Source organism: Caloenas nicobarica, chromosome 1 (assembly GCF_036013445.1).
Source record: "Caloenas nicobarica isolate bCalNic1 chromosome 1, bCalNic1.hap1, whole genome shotgun sequence".
Classification (NCBI taxonomy): domain Eukaryota; kingdom Metazoa; phylum Chordata; class Aves; order Columbiformes; family Columbidae; genus Caloenas; species Caloenas nicobarica.
Genome location: NC_088245.1, coordinates 7503007 through 7518856, shown reverse-complemented (window position 1 = coordinate 7518856; position 15850 = coordinate 7503007). Strand labels below are relative to the sequence as shown.

Here is a 15850-nt window from a genome sequence, read left to right as displayed (position 1 = left end):
AAGTTGTAGATGCCTCATCAAGGTCAGGTTGGACAGGGCTTTGAGTGGCCTGATCTGCTGCAAGATGTATCTGCCCAATGGCAGGGGAGATTGGACTAGATGATCTTTAAAAGGTCCCTTCTGACCCAAACCCTTCTATGATTCTATGATTTATCAGAAGATAAAGCTTTAGAATTTTCAAAAGAAATTCCAAACATACTGCCCAAAGTAAAACCTCACAAGCAATTGTGTTTGCTTCCCGCCTCTCTGGACCAATGAGTTTTGCAAGGCAAAGGCTTCACAGGTTGATGGTTCAAGAAGGAGCTGCATTGTATCTCATGCTGCCTACTGAGTGAGAATTCAATATGAAGGGAAGTAGGGTACCTTTTGTTTTAGGAATTTCTCTGAAAAATATAAATAATGCTGAATTCTCTAAAATGGGTCATTACATACACATTGGAAAGAAAATATGCTTTCTGAAAGCATTGTTAATATTCACATTCTAAAGTGCACTTGTGTGTTCAGACTGAAAAAAAGACTATTTTATGCATGCAAAATCCAAATAGAAAACAAGCAGTACCTATTTCCTCTGCCTTGCAAATAACTGTTCAACAGGACCAGGACCCGAAGGCCACGAATGTAATTTACTACCAAGAGGCTATAGATTAAGTAAACAGCAAGAAAGCAAGTTTTGTGCTAACAGCTGTGTGGTGTGGTATATGCATGACTGAGGGTACACAAGAGGTTGTCTTGATGACAGAGTCAATTTCCTGACATACAGGCAATTCTTCTGCTGCTGGCTCAGGTTCACTCTTCAATTTCTTCTTCTTGAGAAAGCTCGAGAAGTGGGCCCATGAGAACCTCATGAGGTTCAACAAGGCCAAGTGCAAGGTCCTGCACCTGGGTCGGGGCAACCCCTGGTATCAATCCAGGCTGGGGATGAAGGGACTGAGAGCAGCCCTGCCGAGAAGGACTTGGGGGTGCTGGTGGATGAGAGATCGGCCGTGAGCCGGCAATGTGCGCTGGCAGCCCCGAAGCCAATGGTATCCTGGGCTGCATCACAAGGAGCGTGGGCAGCAGGTCAGGGAGGTGATTCTGCCCCTCTGCTCCGCTCTGGTGAGACCCCCCCTGCAGTGCTGGTCCAGCTCTGGGGTCCTCAGCACAGGACACACATGGACCTGCTGGAGAGGGGCCAGAGGAGCCCCAGAAATGATCCGAGGCTGGAACAGCTCTGCTGGGAGGACAGGCTGAGAGAGCTGGGGTGTTCAGCTGGAGAAGAGAAGCTCCAGGGAGACCTTATTGTGGCCTTTCAGTGCTGAAAAGGGGCTGATAAGAAAGATGGGGACACCTATCTAGAGAGATGAGGAAGAGACCCAGCGTGACTTTCTTTCTGACCCAGAGAGGACCTAAGCACACCAAAGATTCCCGAATCAGTCACCCCACCTTGACTCCACCCCACGGAGTGAGTTGTGGTCACCAAAGCAGAGGGAGGCGACGGAGCCAGCCCCTGTGCTGTGTGCTCAGGAACATCGCTCCTTCATCCCCTTCTTTGCAATTACCATTTCCACCTACCCGCAGCACAAAGAAATGGATATTCAAATTCTGGATACTGCTGTTCAGTTTCTATCCAGCCTGGGTTTAAACTGCTGTTTTATAGCTCTCCCTTACCAAGGTTTTAACTGATGCCTCTTTTTGCTCCCCTCCATCACTGGTATGATGCGTTTGGCTGCATCCACATCTGTGTACAGGCAGTGAAATGCTGGCTCTGTGTAAGCGGATTTTTAACTTTGGATGTCATACCTCTGCTGCTTTAGATTTCCACATGTCTACACCACAAGGATAAATAAATCTATGCAATGATGATGGCCATCACTGCTCATGCTGTTACATCAAGTCACCAGGCAGCCTGAATTATGTTCCACATAGGTTTCTGTACAGACATGGGTGGGATGGAGGGATAAAGCCGCTGCACAGACATTGTACAGCATGGGGTACCCAGGGAAACACTGGAGAGGATCAAGGCATATCTGAATATGTTTTTCAAAATAGTCAATAGGTCCCAGCAAACAAGTCAATTCACTTTTATTCATTCCCAGATGGACTACAGTGCTCCTCAGTGGATAACGCCAGAGGCCAGATTCCAGTACTCTTACTTTTTTTTTTTAACAACTTACTGCATGAAGAGTAGCATCGACTTGAGGAGAGGAAAAAAAAAAGAAAAAAAACCCAAACAACAAAAAACCCCCCAAACAAGCCACAATTAATCTTAACCAGAATTAATTAGGAAACTATTCCCTTTCTGTGGGCAGGGAAATTACAAGACTAAATGATCTGAGATCACAATGTAAATCAATGACAGAGTAAGATGAGCTTAAGAGCTTCAGACCCATGTGCTCTAACCGCAAAAACATCCTTGCAAGATTCTGGAGAGCAGCAGCCTCTGGTTCCTGTTACACATCAGTGGTAAACAGGCTAGAATAATTTTCCATAGATAAAGAGACCTGTCCCTTACTCATTCTGCACCGCTACATTTTTTAGCTTACAGAAGAACATTGCAATTCCTCTAGCAGAATACATCCAGTCTTCCCAGCACATCGGAGACAAGACTAATGAGCACCTACCACTGAGATACTGTGTCTGCTGCTACTTTTTCTACCATATGTCTCAGCTTCTGCTTTTCCTTCCTCTTCTTTCGAGCCGTGAGCTCCCTCCTCTGTCACCGTCCCCGTGGTGGCAGCGGGAGCCACTGCTCCGGGGGCTGCGCCGGCAGCACACACAGCAGCGTACCAAAACTTAGAGCCAACTAGTCCTTCCTGACTCGTTAACAGCTAACGGGAATTTGCAGTGGTCCTTCACGACATTAGAAGCACACCGTTATAACATTTGCCTTGCCAGAGACTGTCACACACCAGGAAAAACAACTAAGAAATCAAATATACCAGTGCCTTCCTCCTGCTGGCAGCCAAGGGGTTGGAACATGCAGATCGTCTTCAGGTGACCTACAGCAGAACATGAGATGAGTAACAAGTTCAGTCCCCTCTGGGATGTCTCTGTCACACTCTGCTGCTGCAGCTTTCACAGAATCACAGAATGTCCTGAGTTGGAAGGGACCCACAAGGATCATCGAGTCCAACTCCTGTCCCTGCACAGGACAACCCCACAGGTCACACCGTGTGTCTGAGGGTGTTGTCCAGTCTCTTCTTGAACACTGTCAGGCTTGGGGCCGTAACACCTCCCTGGGGAGCCTGTTCCAGAGTCCAGCACCCTCTGGGGGAAGAACCTTTTCCTCATGTCCAACCTGAACCTCTCCTGGCACATCTTCCTGCCATTCCCTCGGGTTCTGTCACTGGTAACTGAAGAGAAGAGATCAGCACCTGGTCCTCCTGCTCCCCTCGTGAGGAAGCTGTAGACCGTAGTTCTGGAGAGCAGTACATCCACCTGTGTGATGGGAAACCTGTAGCCAAAGCCCTTGTGCAGGAAAACACCTTGGGTGCAAGTGGAGGGGGCTGAGAACAGATGTGAGATCAGGAAAGAAGTTCAGCCACAGATGGTAACCTATTAAATGACTATCGCCTGGTCACATTTAACAGCATACTCCAAGGAGAACGATATTCAGGCCAGAGATCAGCTCTAGACCTTCAGCTAAACGCACAGACAGCAGCTACATCCGCTATTTTATTTTTTTTTCTTTCCCTCGCTCTTTGTATTTGCCTGTGCTGTTGTGTGAACAGCTGCCTTTTTGCACTAAACTTTTGAACACCTACAGCCATAAATGCACTAGTGAATTTCTTGAGTTAATTCAGCTCAGTAGGGTCTGGATTAAAGGAAAGACTGTTCAAAAGCACCTCTCTCCAGCTCTCCCTGCCTGCTCCTGCCCGCAGGCAGCGCTTCTCACTCCCACGTCGCTATAAAGTAAATGCCCACACACAGCAGAGAAAGGGTCTCTCCCCAAAATGTCCCCATGTGGCATTTCTAGGAGCTGCCATGGCTCTCTCGAGAGCGGCCACATCTCAATAGCGAGGAAAGAGACCCTAACTACAACCATGTCAAGCTCCTGGGGAAAGAGAGTGCAAGATAAAATGCCCTTCCCCAGGAAATTTGCATTTAAAAATGTATTTCACCTGGTGTAAAGTATGACCCAATCTTCAGTGAAAGAGATCTTACCTACATCTCCCTCACCACCCTTCAAAACAGGCAGCACAACACCCATGTGAAGCAAAACCTCTATACAGCAAATCCAGCTGCAAAACCATCTGGAAGGAGCAGATTTAAAAGCTTCTGGCAGAGAGTTTCCAGCCTCAAAAAGCAAAATGTCAGAAGCACTTTCTGCAAATGGTCCTGCCTCACGCTTACAGGCAAACAAGCATTAATCGATGGAAAAGACCCTGGGCTGCGGTGAGATCAATATTCTGGCAGATTATACTGGTGAGCAATCAGAGCAAGGTAATTTCCCTCTTCGCTGCTCAGTATCACTTAATTATGTTTACACTTCTCCTGTTCAGTGGCACTGGGTAACATTTTGGAACAGGGTGACCATGAACTTTAGAACTGAGTATATCTAACAGCATCGTCACGACAAGGGGCTTCATAATTCTGGCAGGACGGATGCTCAGCTCTGATTTCTCCTAAAGGAATAACCCATTTTCTGGGGTTGTAAGAGATCCACGACAGAGTTTTAATGGCAAATCCCTAAGGCAGTGGTAAACAGTTGCACAAATTTTATTTTGCTAACCGACTTGTAATAATTAGAATGCCAACCTCAGCTTTTAGTAATGCTGCCTCTTTGTTTGCTTATGTAGGTTCATAAAATCTCAACTCTTCTTCAGTGAATTTCAAATTGTATTTCTGTCTTTTTTTCTTTACAATGCATTTTGAGGAGGGTTATCTTCTCCCCTTTGGGACATACAAACATTTAAAGGCTCCACTACATCTCATGCAAGGATGTCAGTGCTCCTTAGAGTATCATTAATAAGGAGTGAAGAAAATCAAATTACAGAGTGGTTAAATGCTACTAACCACCAGAATAATCAGAAAGAATAAACACCAAATTCCTCCAAACCATCCTCAGTACTCTAGTACAGGAAGCCTTTTACAGCTAAGACAGGATCACACAGCCCAAATGGGAATTTTGTCTTAGAGAAGAAAGGAAAAGATTACATAAGTATTTGGGTCTCTGAACACACTTTTCCTCCAATTTAAGGGAAAAAATGGGCTTTACAAGCTAAGATATAACCATGTGGCATGAATCAAAATAAAATGAGCACATGTTCTATAAATGCATCAAAGAAGGGCTTCACCAGCAGCAGTGTTTTCTTTTTCTATAAAATGCTTAAAAAAGTAAAAGTTTGGCTAGAGCAGACCTAACCACTGCTTCAGAAAGAAGGAAAAACCCCAAACCCTCCAGATTTATTTTCCACTGAATAATTTTCCAGTGAGAATGTCTAAAGCAGAAAACTATGGCAAGAACTTCTGCAGTCCTTTGAAAATTGTTTCTGTAAGAAGAGGTAACCATAGCACTACAAAAGGAAGTCAAAACAGGATTTCAAACAGCAACCTGTTATTTCCATTAAAAATTCAAGGTTTTACACAATAACTTTTTAGAGTTCTGGCCCCCAAACCCACCACGGAAAACTAGATTAATCTCCCTGGCTTTAAAACTGGGCTGTATGTAGACTCTTTGGGGCAACTACCAGATAAAGTGTAAAGCAAGAGATCTTTTCTTTCAGCATGAATATGAACGGGATGATAATGCTTCATCATCACCTTGCTTAATGGGTTCTTCTTCTAGAAGCTGTACACAGAGTCTCTTGATAACACAATAAAAATACAACTGCGAATTAGTGCAACGCTGACTCTGGAGTCGCATACAGACTGTTGAGCGGAGTAATCTACCAGACCTAGAACAGAGGTTGGAGCTGAGATATGAGCATGATTCAGAAACTGAACCTATTTTTTGTCCACAAGATCATTAAATGTCTTCTTGTACACACTGACATATAACACCCATGAGCCTACTAGTGTCCCCATCGCCAGAGTCTGTACAACTTTCCTGCAGAAGAAAACTCAAGAGGGAAAGCCAACTTTTAATAATGGTCTTGCCATGTAAAAGAAAGGACTTGTGAACGACAATGTTAATTCTGCATCTTGCTTCATTGCTGTGTTATTTCACTTCAAAGATTTCCAGGTTGTTATGAAAATCCTTTTCTGTTTAAATGAGTGCAACCATTTAACCAAAATGCCTCCACGTCGTGCCTGAGAGGGATCCTACCATATTGTAATGAATTCTCATACCGTGCCATATATGGATTTAATATTTATTATCCGCCTTCCTGCAAAGCCCCTTCCTCCTGAAGCAAACACCAGCTATTTAATTGATTTTAGCGCACCACAGTGTAAATTACCAGGTACTGAAAGATGCAGAACTAAATGTAAAAGACTCACTCAGCAACGACGTGAACACCAAGCAACCAGCAATGAAACTTCTTGGCAAGGCATGAAAGGAAAGAGATAGTTATCCAAAGCCAACAAAACAGAGAGAAAATTGCTAGGGCTCTAAATATCCACTCGCCTGCTGTTCAGGGAGAAAGACCTCACTCCAGCTCCCAGGGAAGCAGTGATATTATTCAGGATTACTGGCAGATATATATTGCAGCCCTGTGAATTGCCTATACCAGACCAAGCTACACAACACTGGCACATACACCTCTGTGCCCGGCTCCAACAGGAGCCTTAATTTGGGAATTAGCGAGGGAAGGCTGAAGGAAGAAACTCGAGTCAATGCTGCCAAAATTTATTGCTGTAAAAAAACCATGAAGGCACATACTGTCACTCGAAGGATTTGGTACTGGCCCTTGCTGGGGACCGGACATTACAACAAACAACCATCAAAAAGTACTTGTTTACTGTACTCACCAGTGTAAGAAAATAATCAGATATGCTTCTCTGATTTATAAGCCCTTCAAATCTTTCTGTAACTTTAATGAATAATACATTAGAAGAAGGTTTATTTGGAATTTTGGCCAAACCTCTTGTTTTCCTTATTGACAACAACAGCTTTTCAACAACAGATATCTTAAAGAAAAAAAAAAAAATCCATTTTCATCTGACCTGTTCACATTTCTGTAAAAGTAAACAACATAATGCAGTCGATCCAATGAAAATGTGGAAGTGTTTGTCCATTTTCTCTTTATCCCCAAGGCCACAGGGCAAAAAAATACTCTCCATCAGATGTGCTTTGATTAAAAAAAAATCCCCAAACCTCAGTGTTGCTTCGTTAATGAGTCCATAATGGAACACTTCAGACTAAGCTCACAATAATGACTGCAAGCTTAGGAGCAATGATGTTGACAATTGTCTACACCTGTTGAAGATGGCTGCCTACAAGTGGTTTTGGAAATCATCATGAGAAAGTCTTTTACACTTCCCAAGATGAAGAAGATTCTCACCATTCCTGTACTGCTGTAGGAAGACTGGACTGATGCCCATGGGCTCTAAAACTCCTGCTTCTGGCCATGGCTGAAGCCTTTAGACATCAAACAGTGCAAGGAAGCAACAGGGCTGCTGTTCAGTGCCGTTCCTAGGAGAAGGTGCTGTGTTTGGAGGGGACATGGGGAGCGGGAGCTACTGAAAGTCCTACCATGGCCAGAAAAATAAAAAAGGCAGAAGAAAAGCCAAGGTGCTAAGGACAACTAGAACCATCCAATGAGCACATATCACACTTTTGGGATGAAACACTACCCACACAATTACAGGTGTCTAAAAGTCATGCTGGAGATCACTCTGTGGTCTATTAACCTGTCACCAACAAATCTGCCCATGCCCTGATCTCCATCCCGACATTAGTAATTCCTAGTCTTTTTATAACCCCTCAGCCACTGGAAAAGGGGAGATGCTCCTTCTAATTTAACACTTACCAGTGTAACACAACTAATATAATAATCTTTTTTCCCCAATGAAAAAGATGTGAAATTCGTGCTGGATTAATAGTTACTACCCAGTTCCCAGGGGCATGATGCCAGGGGTCAGTTTATTATGTGGTCAGCAGCTTGCAAAGATCTAGTGAAAAGTGCTGAAGTACAGTGAGATTAAGTCCTTTAGCCTTTTAACAGGGTGACCTGTGTTGTTCAGTCAATATGCTTTCGAAGATTTTGAGAAGGCATGGGTTTTTTTTAAGATACATATTTTTTTAAGCTATACTGATAAACCACGCTCTGATTGCATTAGGAACTAGAAACAGGCTGGAACCAAAACCTGTATCGCACATGCCCTAATAGTAATGGTGATTTCAAAATCTAACAGCCCGGCTCTGCGGTTTGGGCCCACGTCTGCAATATGTCCACGCCGAAGGCTGCGACAGGCCCAGGATCCGTTTTCCTGAGCACTTCTCCCACGATCGTGGTCTGACGCTCCCAGTCGTGTCACACATGCTCAACCCCGTTGCTGCTGTCCCACTTTGCTCCCCATGTTCACCAGCTGGATCCATCCCTGGAGAGCTGTGCCTTCTACAGCACCTTCCCCCCAGTTCAAAAAGCTCTTGTCTACAGAAGCAGTAAAAGGTTTTTTTCAACCATAGGGCATAATCCTTGCTGTTTCTCATTCCACTGCAGACTCCTGAAGGCTGCTTTGCTTTGCTTCACCCCACAAGCTGTGAGGAAATGAAGTCTTGCCCAACTAGAGCCCCTAAGTCTCTGCTCAGCTGTGCCAAAGTCCAAGCCAATCTCCCTTGGCACCTCGCAGGCTCCTTCCTGGCATGCCCAGGTGTGCATCAGCCTTCCCGGTGCTGTAGTTCTTAAGTAGCGTGTGCACCAAAAAAAGCCCAAACAAGTGAACAATTTATCCCATAACTGATTAATGCAAAATTCATGTACATTTGCTGGACCAGAAATTGGGAACAGGTATTTCCCTGGCCCATCCATTAGGTGTCCTAGCCAATAAACTCCATGCGATCCATCTGCCACATACTTCTACCACATGTCTTATTCCTGTGCCGCACAAGGAGGTGCTGGAAGCATGGGATCCAAAGCTTTTTACATAGATCCAGTTTATTTTCAAAGTGTGCCAGGCACTACTTTAGGCTGGCCCTTTTGAGATGCCTCATTCGAGCTGTGAGTATTGGAAATAAAGAAGAGCAGAGTCTACGGGCGTGCAGCTGATCCAAATCTTGTACAAAGAACCAAACCGAATCTCTAGCCTTCAGTCATCAGCTCCAGTGTTCTTCATTACTGATGTTGTTTCTCCTGTTACCATTACTGCTATTACTAATAATGATAATAACATGATCTGCAGAAGAAGGTGGTGCTGCAGGGCTTCTCTCAGGTGCTTGGACAGAAGTATTTTCTGCTGCTAAAGAGCGCACACTGCCTTTATCATTCATATAAATCCCATTGTGAATGCAGAGATATTTCCTTCTGTCTTTTGCATAACACTTTAGAGGCACAACAAAAACAACTATGGGAATAAATCTCATCGAAGGAATGCGGTGCAGCAGATCTATGTTTTGCTTTAATTAGCATCCTGATGTGATAGCGGCTTGGCGTGTGTATCGCTGTTTTGTAACACAGTGCGTCCTTGATAGACTCCTCAAGGAACCTGGCAAACACAGTACTTCCCTCCATTGTCTGTTGTTTTTCTTGGAGGCTGAATATTTTCATTGAAATGTCACTCGCAAGCCCTGTCCATGCTCAGCTGCTCAGGCATTGGGCTTTCAAAAAAATAAAGGGAATTCAGCACTTAATCACAGCTTAGTGCTTTGCTTACTTATCTGCAAAACATACAGGTGAAAGGCAAAAATCACAAATGGCGTATTACCAGTAACAATAAAAACTCCTGCGGATTTTACCGCGTGTAGGCACCTGCCTGTTTGAGCTGTCTCCCAAGGCATTACAAGATTATAAGGTGCTTGTGTGTGGTGGGTGAGAGATGAAAAATAGTAGGAATGGGGACTCTGAGCCTGCAGACCTCTGGGCAGGGCTCTCCTCTGTGCATGACTTGCACCCAGCGGGAAGGAGCACCCGTCATCTCGGCTTTTCTGTGACGGAAATCATCTGAATAATTCAGCAGAGTCAAGATGCCAAGCTGGAAAAATCCCGGAGTTAGGGGTTTAGGCTCAGTTTGGGCTGGTCTTTTTGCAAAGGTAGGGAGAAGCACTTTGTGGATGGTCGAACTGGGCTGCTCAGCCTAAAAGGCTGTTCTTTGCAGGGACGTCAAAGCCTCAAAAGACCTCACACAGGGGAAAGACGCCGGTTTCCGTGGAGAATCAGAAATACCAGCTGATGGGATCTGGGCACAGCAGCCCTCCTACCGAGAAGAACAGATCTACTCTTTGAGAACACAGGCCCCCAAAGGGGTGGAAAGCTCCACCAGCCTGGCAGTAGGGTTTTCACTTTCTTTAACTAGATCCTGGTATTAGCAGGAATTCCTCTGGATTTGGCACTATTATTGAGCATGAAAAAAAGGCGCAGAGAAACTCAGAGGTGGGTGTTCAAGTTCGATCATTACTTAACTAGCTGCATGCTTTGAGGTCCTGCTTCTGTAACCTTTCCCCATTCAAACAGTCTCGTTGCCTTCAGGATGATTTAGAGAAATAAAACTTCCAGCATAGCAGGTTAAAACTGCAGCCTGGAAGACTTATTTATTAGGAAATGCTCCGTACCCGTAATGACATTAAGCAGTGGTGTTGATTCCCTGGGGAGCGTGAGACTGGGGACTTTTAAGAACAGGTTAGAAAAACATCTGCTAATGCTGATCAGATGGTACAGGCAGCACATTCTGCCCTAGAACAGGCAGATGAATTCCCTGAGTTTTGGAGGCACCTTTTAAACCTATTTTCACCCTGTTTTCCTAAGGCAGTGAAGCAATGGCTCTCCATCCCAGTTTGCCAGCCCTTAGTAACTTCTGACCCATTGAGCGAACTGAACCAAATTTGACAGAAGAGTAGAGACAGCAGAAATATTAAGTTTCTACATATTTCAAGCAAATATGGATGAATAAGGGAGAACACGGAAATAAATGTCTTCACTGATTTTTAACATAGCCTCATATCCTTTCAGAGAGGCAACAACCCCAGCTCCTGTGGCTGTGAGTAACGTGGGGTGCACGCAAATCTGCAGGGAGCCAAACTTCACTACTTCACACTTCAATGCAGGCGAACAATATGAATGAAGTCAGAGCCGAGCTTTGGGAATCTGCTCTGACCTGCCCGGGCAGCACATTCAGAAACAGTATTTGCAAACAGTCCCATGACACTCGCAAGGAAAAGACGTTGTTTATGTAAATCCATTTTTATGCATGATTTTCCAGCACACAGAAGATGAATCATCAATATCCAAAGAGGCTGATTATGCCAATGAAATGTTAGTGTCTGACGATACTAATCACAACAGGTTATCAGGATATGTCCCTATACTGACGAGCTGAAGTAAGGCAGATTATTTAGAAGTTACCAGAGGGTAATTCTTGCTAACTGGCACCAATAGCAACAAAAAATCCTCTAACTGCTCATTAACAAAGTTTACTATCATACTGAGACATAGTTCAATAAAACTTTTAATTCTGAAAGCAACTTATTTCCTCCGTCTCCTACAATATCCCATGGGGAAATCTCACCCAGCATCCAGAAGGAATGAAACTTACAGAGTATTTTAGTGTTTGTTGCTTGTGTAGTTCTTAATGGTACTATAGGAAATCTAAGTTCAGAAAGGAGCACGTGTTTTCTTGATTAGAAAGCACATAATCCTAATAGAAATATAACAAAATCTAAAGGCTCTACAGTACTTTTCTACAGTGCCTGCAAGCTTTTAGCAGAATCATCCTAGGAGAGGCAGCAATTATCCTACATCTGTATTCTGCTTTGGAGCTGCACCGGTAACTGCACCTCATACCAAAGCTGAGCAATACTGCTTGGAGCAAAATACAGCATGGACTTGTCCATAACCTTGCCAAACTTAGAGTCACTGGATTGGAATAACCTGTATTTTTGGAAGAAAAATTAAAAAAAAAAAAAAAAGGCCCAGTCATTTCTAAGGAACAGGTTAATGCTTTGAGACGGCACATGAAATTCTGAGCTGTCAAATCTGGGAATCTCCAAGCTGGACTTTGGTCCACCTAGCACTAAGAGGACTGGGACAGTTTGAGCAGTTTTATGATAGCTTGTATACAACATATATAAAAACAAGGTGGTGAAACTAAAGCCGGAGATCAGATTTCCCTGTGAACATGCCAGGAAACTCAGAGGACAGATTCACCAGCAGCTACAAAACCCTGACAAGAACTCCCAGTGGGACTGGCAGGAATAAATAGTCAAGTAAACAGGGACAGCCACCTCTTCACCTCCCTTCTGTAAGCTCCAGCATGGACACTGCCACCTGTGCTTGCCCATATCTTTGACAGAATAAATGAGGAGCAATATTTATCCTTTAAGTTGGCCTGCTAAGAATCATCACTTTCAAGCAAAAGTAGATGCACCAGAGGGCAAACGTAACAGGGAGGCTAGGTCTACCTCCTAAAGCATCCCATGTGCTGCAAGATGCTCGGGCTGTAATGTGGATTTTCCACAACATTGCAAGGAGTGCTCTAAAGGCTGGTAATGAAAATACTGTCCACACAACACAAAATCTCTCTTAGGAAGCATAAGTTAGTGCCCACTTAGCAAGCAATGAGCCAAGGGGAAGGGCATTTGGATTTGAGATTTGTTGTGCTCATGATACTGATCTTTGAGTGACCCTGATTTTACCTCCCTTTTTTTAATCTAAATGTTCCGTCCTGAAAGCTGCTTTATCAGAAGCCTTTCTACTTCCTATCAAACCCCAGTTTTTAATGTAGGCAACCGTTGTCTTGTTTAGGACAAGTGCACAAATATGAGAAGCTAAAAAATCCACAAGGAATCTAATAATAAATAGAGATATAAACAAATAGATACTTCATGCTGTGCAACGGTTCACAGCTATTGTATCAACAAGTTGGTGTTAACTTGGAAACAAGAGATTGTCGGTGCATGCCTTCTCCCAGATGAAAATCGGGAAAGGAGGCACGCAGAATTGATTTTGAATCTTCTGGACTGTGTGGAGTTGTCACCCAACTGTTGATGCCAATTGATCCCAATCTCAACTACGGATGAAAATTCAGAGGCAAAGCAGAGGTTGCACCATCGTTACCGCAACATCCACAGGGATGAGGGCGAGCACCTGGCCACCTTGTCCTCTCCACTTTGGGATAACACAACCCTTTTCCAAGAAAGCACAGACAGGTTATTACCTGGAAATACTCTCTGCAGGGCAGAGGACAACACAGCCTTGTCTGATTCGCAGCAGCAAGGAGGGCTAAGAGCAACGGCTTGGCAAAACATCAAATGACTTTAATAAAATAAGCTTAAGCTAATGTGTTGTACCTCATAGCTGAGGCAGATTAAGAGCACACACACACACAAGGTTCATCACATGGGCTCTCTGTGTGAGCGGGATTTTGTTACAGTCCTGTCACTTGGTTGCATTCAAGTGTGTGCCCCTATTCAAATAAAGCGACTCTGTAGTTTTTGAGGATTTTCCCTGCTTTTTCTTAATTGGAATGTTAAAAAGCATCGGTCCTGCTCCCTGCCAGATTCAGCTCAAAGCATTTGTGTGCAGGACATCTTGGTCTACCCTGTAACACAAGGCGCAGCTCTTGGTTGAGGCTGGGGAGTGCTCAGAGCTGCTGCCCTGAACACTGCCGATGGCTCCCAGCTGCTATCTTCAGTCGGGCATCTCACCCCAGTGGGCACCAGTGAAGCTGTGTCCCTCTGGAATAGCTAAATGCTTGGCCCTTCCAAAATTAGTTGGCTGTGTTTACCAATACAGCTATAACAGAAAGGATAATTCCCAAGTAAGTATTGAATTGTGAGGACTAGAAATTAATACTAATATATATTCAGTGTCACCTATGATTACAGACCTACATTTCCGATAACGCAATGATCTGAATGTAAAAAATTTATAAAAGTGAGGGTTACACTACATTAAACAAGCTAATAGTAAGTAGGAGTAACATTGATTTTATTTTTTAAGGGATAAAACAAAATAAGGATTTGTAAATCAACTAATCATGAAATTGATACTTCCCACAACCACAACAGTGTTTTGTTGGAATTTGTATGACACTGATGCTCCCGTGCAGGTCCTTTTGCAGCACGCTGGGCTGAAATGTAGGGCTACAAAACCAGATTAAGAATGTACAGGGCGTTATTCTTCCCCCACTGCCAGCAGAACAGCTTCTAAGAACACCTCCATGTCTGGATATTACCAACAGAGAATGGACTGGCATAGTCCCCAAGGGCTTTCTGTGGGGTATGTAACCCCAGAGCTCTCTCTATCAGATGCTCCAGGCTTCCCCATGGCACATCTGGCTCTTCCCAGCTGTGATTTATCCCTCTGCCCTGTCTGCTCTGCTCTTGTTGAGGTGACCTCATAATCAAAAAAGAGAGAGACAAGAGCTGCTCAGGGGAAATTTCAACTTCAAATCATGATTTTTAAATTGATTTCAGAAAGAGGAAAAAAAAAAGGCATTATGAGCATCTGCCTGTCACATCCCTCCTCCCTGCCAGGTAGATGTGATGGGAGGGCCAGGTCACCTACAGAATATCATATACTTGATAGGATCCTCATCTTCTCAGACTCAGAGGGGGAAAATGGGGAAGAAGAAGGGATATAGTGAGAGAGACGCATCAAGGAGCAATGGTATGAGCTACTGCTGCTGCTGAGACAAGGATGATGATGCTTTCTTGCAAATCCAGCACCCGAGCACGTGGTGGCATCTCAGGTCACCTCTCGCTCAGTGCAGACCAGGTATCTGTTGTGACACAGAGAACTAAACCCTGGCAATTACATATGTATGGAGCCAATTCTCATCCCCTTAACATCTCCTCTTCACTCTGGTTTGGTTTGGGTGAGACTATTCACAAAACCCTTCAATTTCCCAATTTCACAACAACCCAACCAATCATACCTAGAGATGCATTTTTAACCACCCACTGCGGATTTTGCAGACTGCAGCACACAAGACAACTCTCACTTATCCCATCTTCTTTTGAGTTAAAGAAGAAAACCAGAACACGAAGAGGTGGCAATTTTGACACAAAACTTAATTAGGTTCAATACTTACAATTGCATGACCAGATATAAATGGTTTGGACTCTCATAAATGTCTTCCAGGGCAACTATATTTTCATGCTTGATCCTGAAAAAACACAAGATAAGATGAAACAGTGATTTTTATTTTTTTAAGTGGCTGCAAAACCTAAAGCTATTTTTAGTCAGACACTACTTGTCAGTGCTTTATTCAACATCATAAAATATTATTTTGACCAAAGTAAACAGTCAGGAGTGTTTCACAGCCCAGAATACTATTATTACTCACAGAAAATTCCTTCAGTCCTCTCAAGCCAAAATGTTTAAGTGTCTGGGGCATTAGAGGTTTACAGTTCCCATGTCAGATGAATGAGTGTGTTTGGTTGGAAGCTGAAGGCTCAGGACAGCAGCAAAGCTGGGTGCGAGGGGGTGATGGAGGCACGGTGGGGGCTGGCAGGGGGAAGGCAGGAATCTGCCCCAGTGCAGAGGCTGGAACAGGGAGGCATTTGCCATATGGCAACTCCATGTTCCTTCCCACCAAATTCACCTTGCTTCAATGTCACACCTGCTCCGGACACCCTAATTTCCCTGCAGTGTTATTAAGCACCATGTGCTTTCTGTGCAATGGCTGCAAGCATCTTCGTGGCCTCAAGTTGCACCAGGGAAGGTTCAGATTGGACATTAGCAAACATTTCTTCACGGAAAGGGTTGTCAGGCATTGGAACAGGCCACCCAGGGAAGTGGTGGAGTCACCATCCTTGGAGGGGTTTAAAAGG

The 15850-nt window shown here is 44.1% G+C and overlaps 1 protein-coding gene across 2 annotated transcripts in view; it reads right to left on the bottom strand.

Annotated features, from left to right (window-relative positions):
* Window positions 1-15850, bottom strand: part of CAMK1D (calcium/calmodulin dependent protein kinase ID) — a 233182-nt gene that overhangs the window by 83066 nt on the left and 134266 nt on the right. For both annotated transcript variants that reach the window (XM_065627004.1, XM_065627005.1), the window contains exon 3: window positions 15109-15183. In XM_065627004.1, the coding sequence (XP_065483076.1) occupies window positions 15109-15183 (75 nt within the window). The remainder of the gene's footprint in view (window positions 1-15108; window positions 15184-15850) is intronic.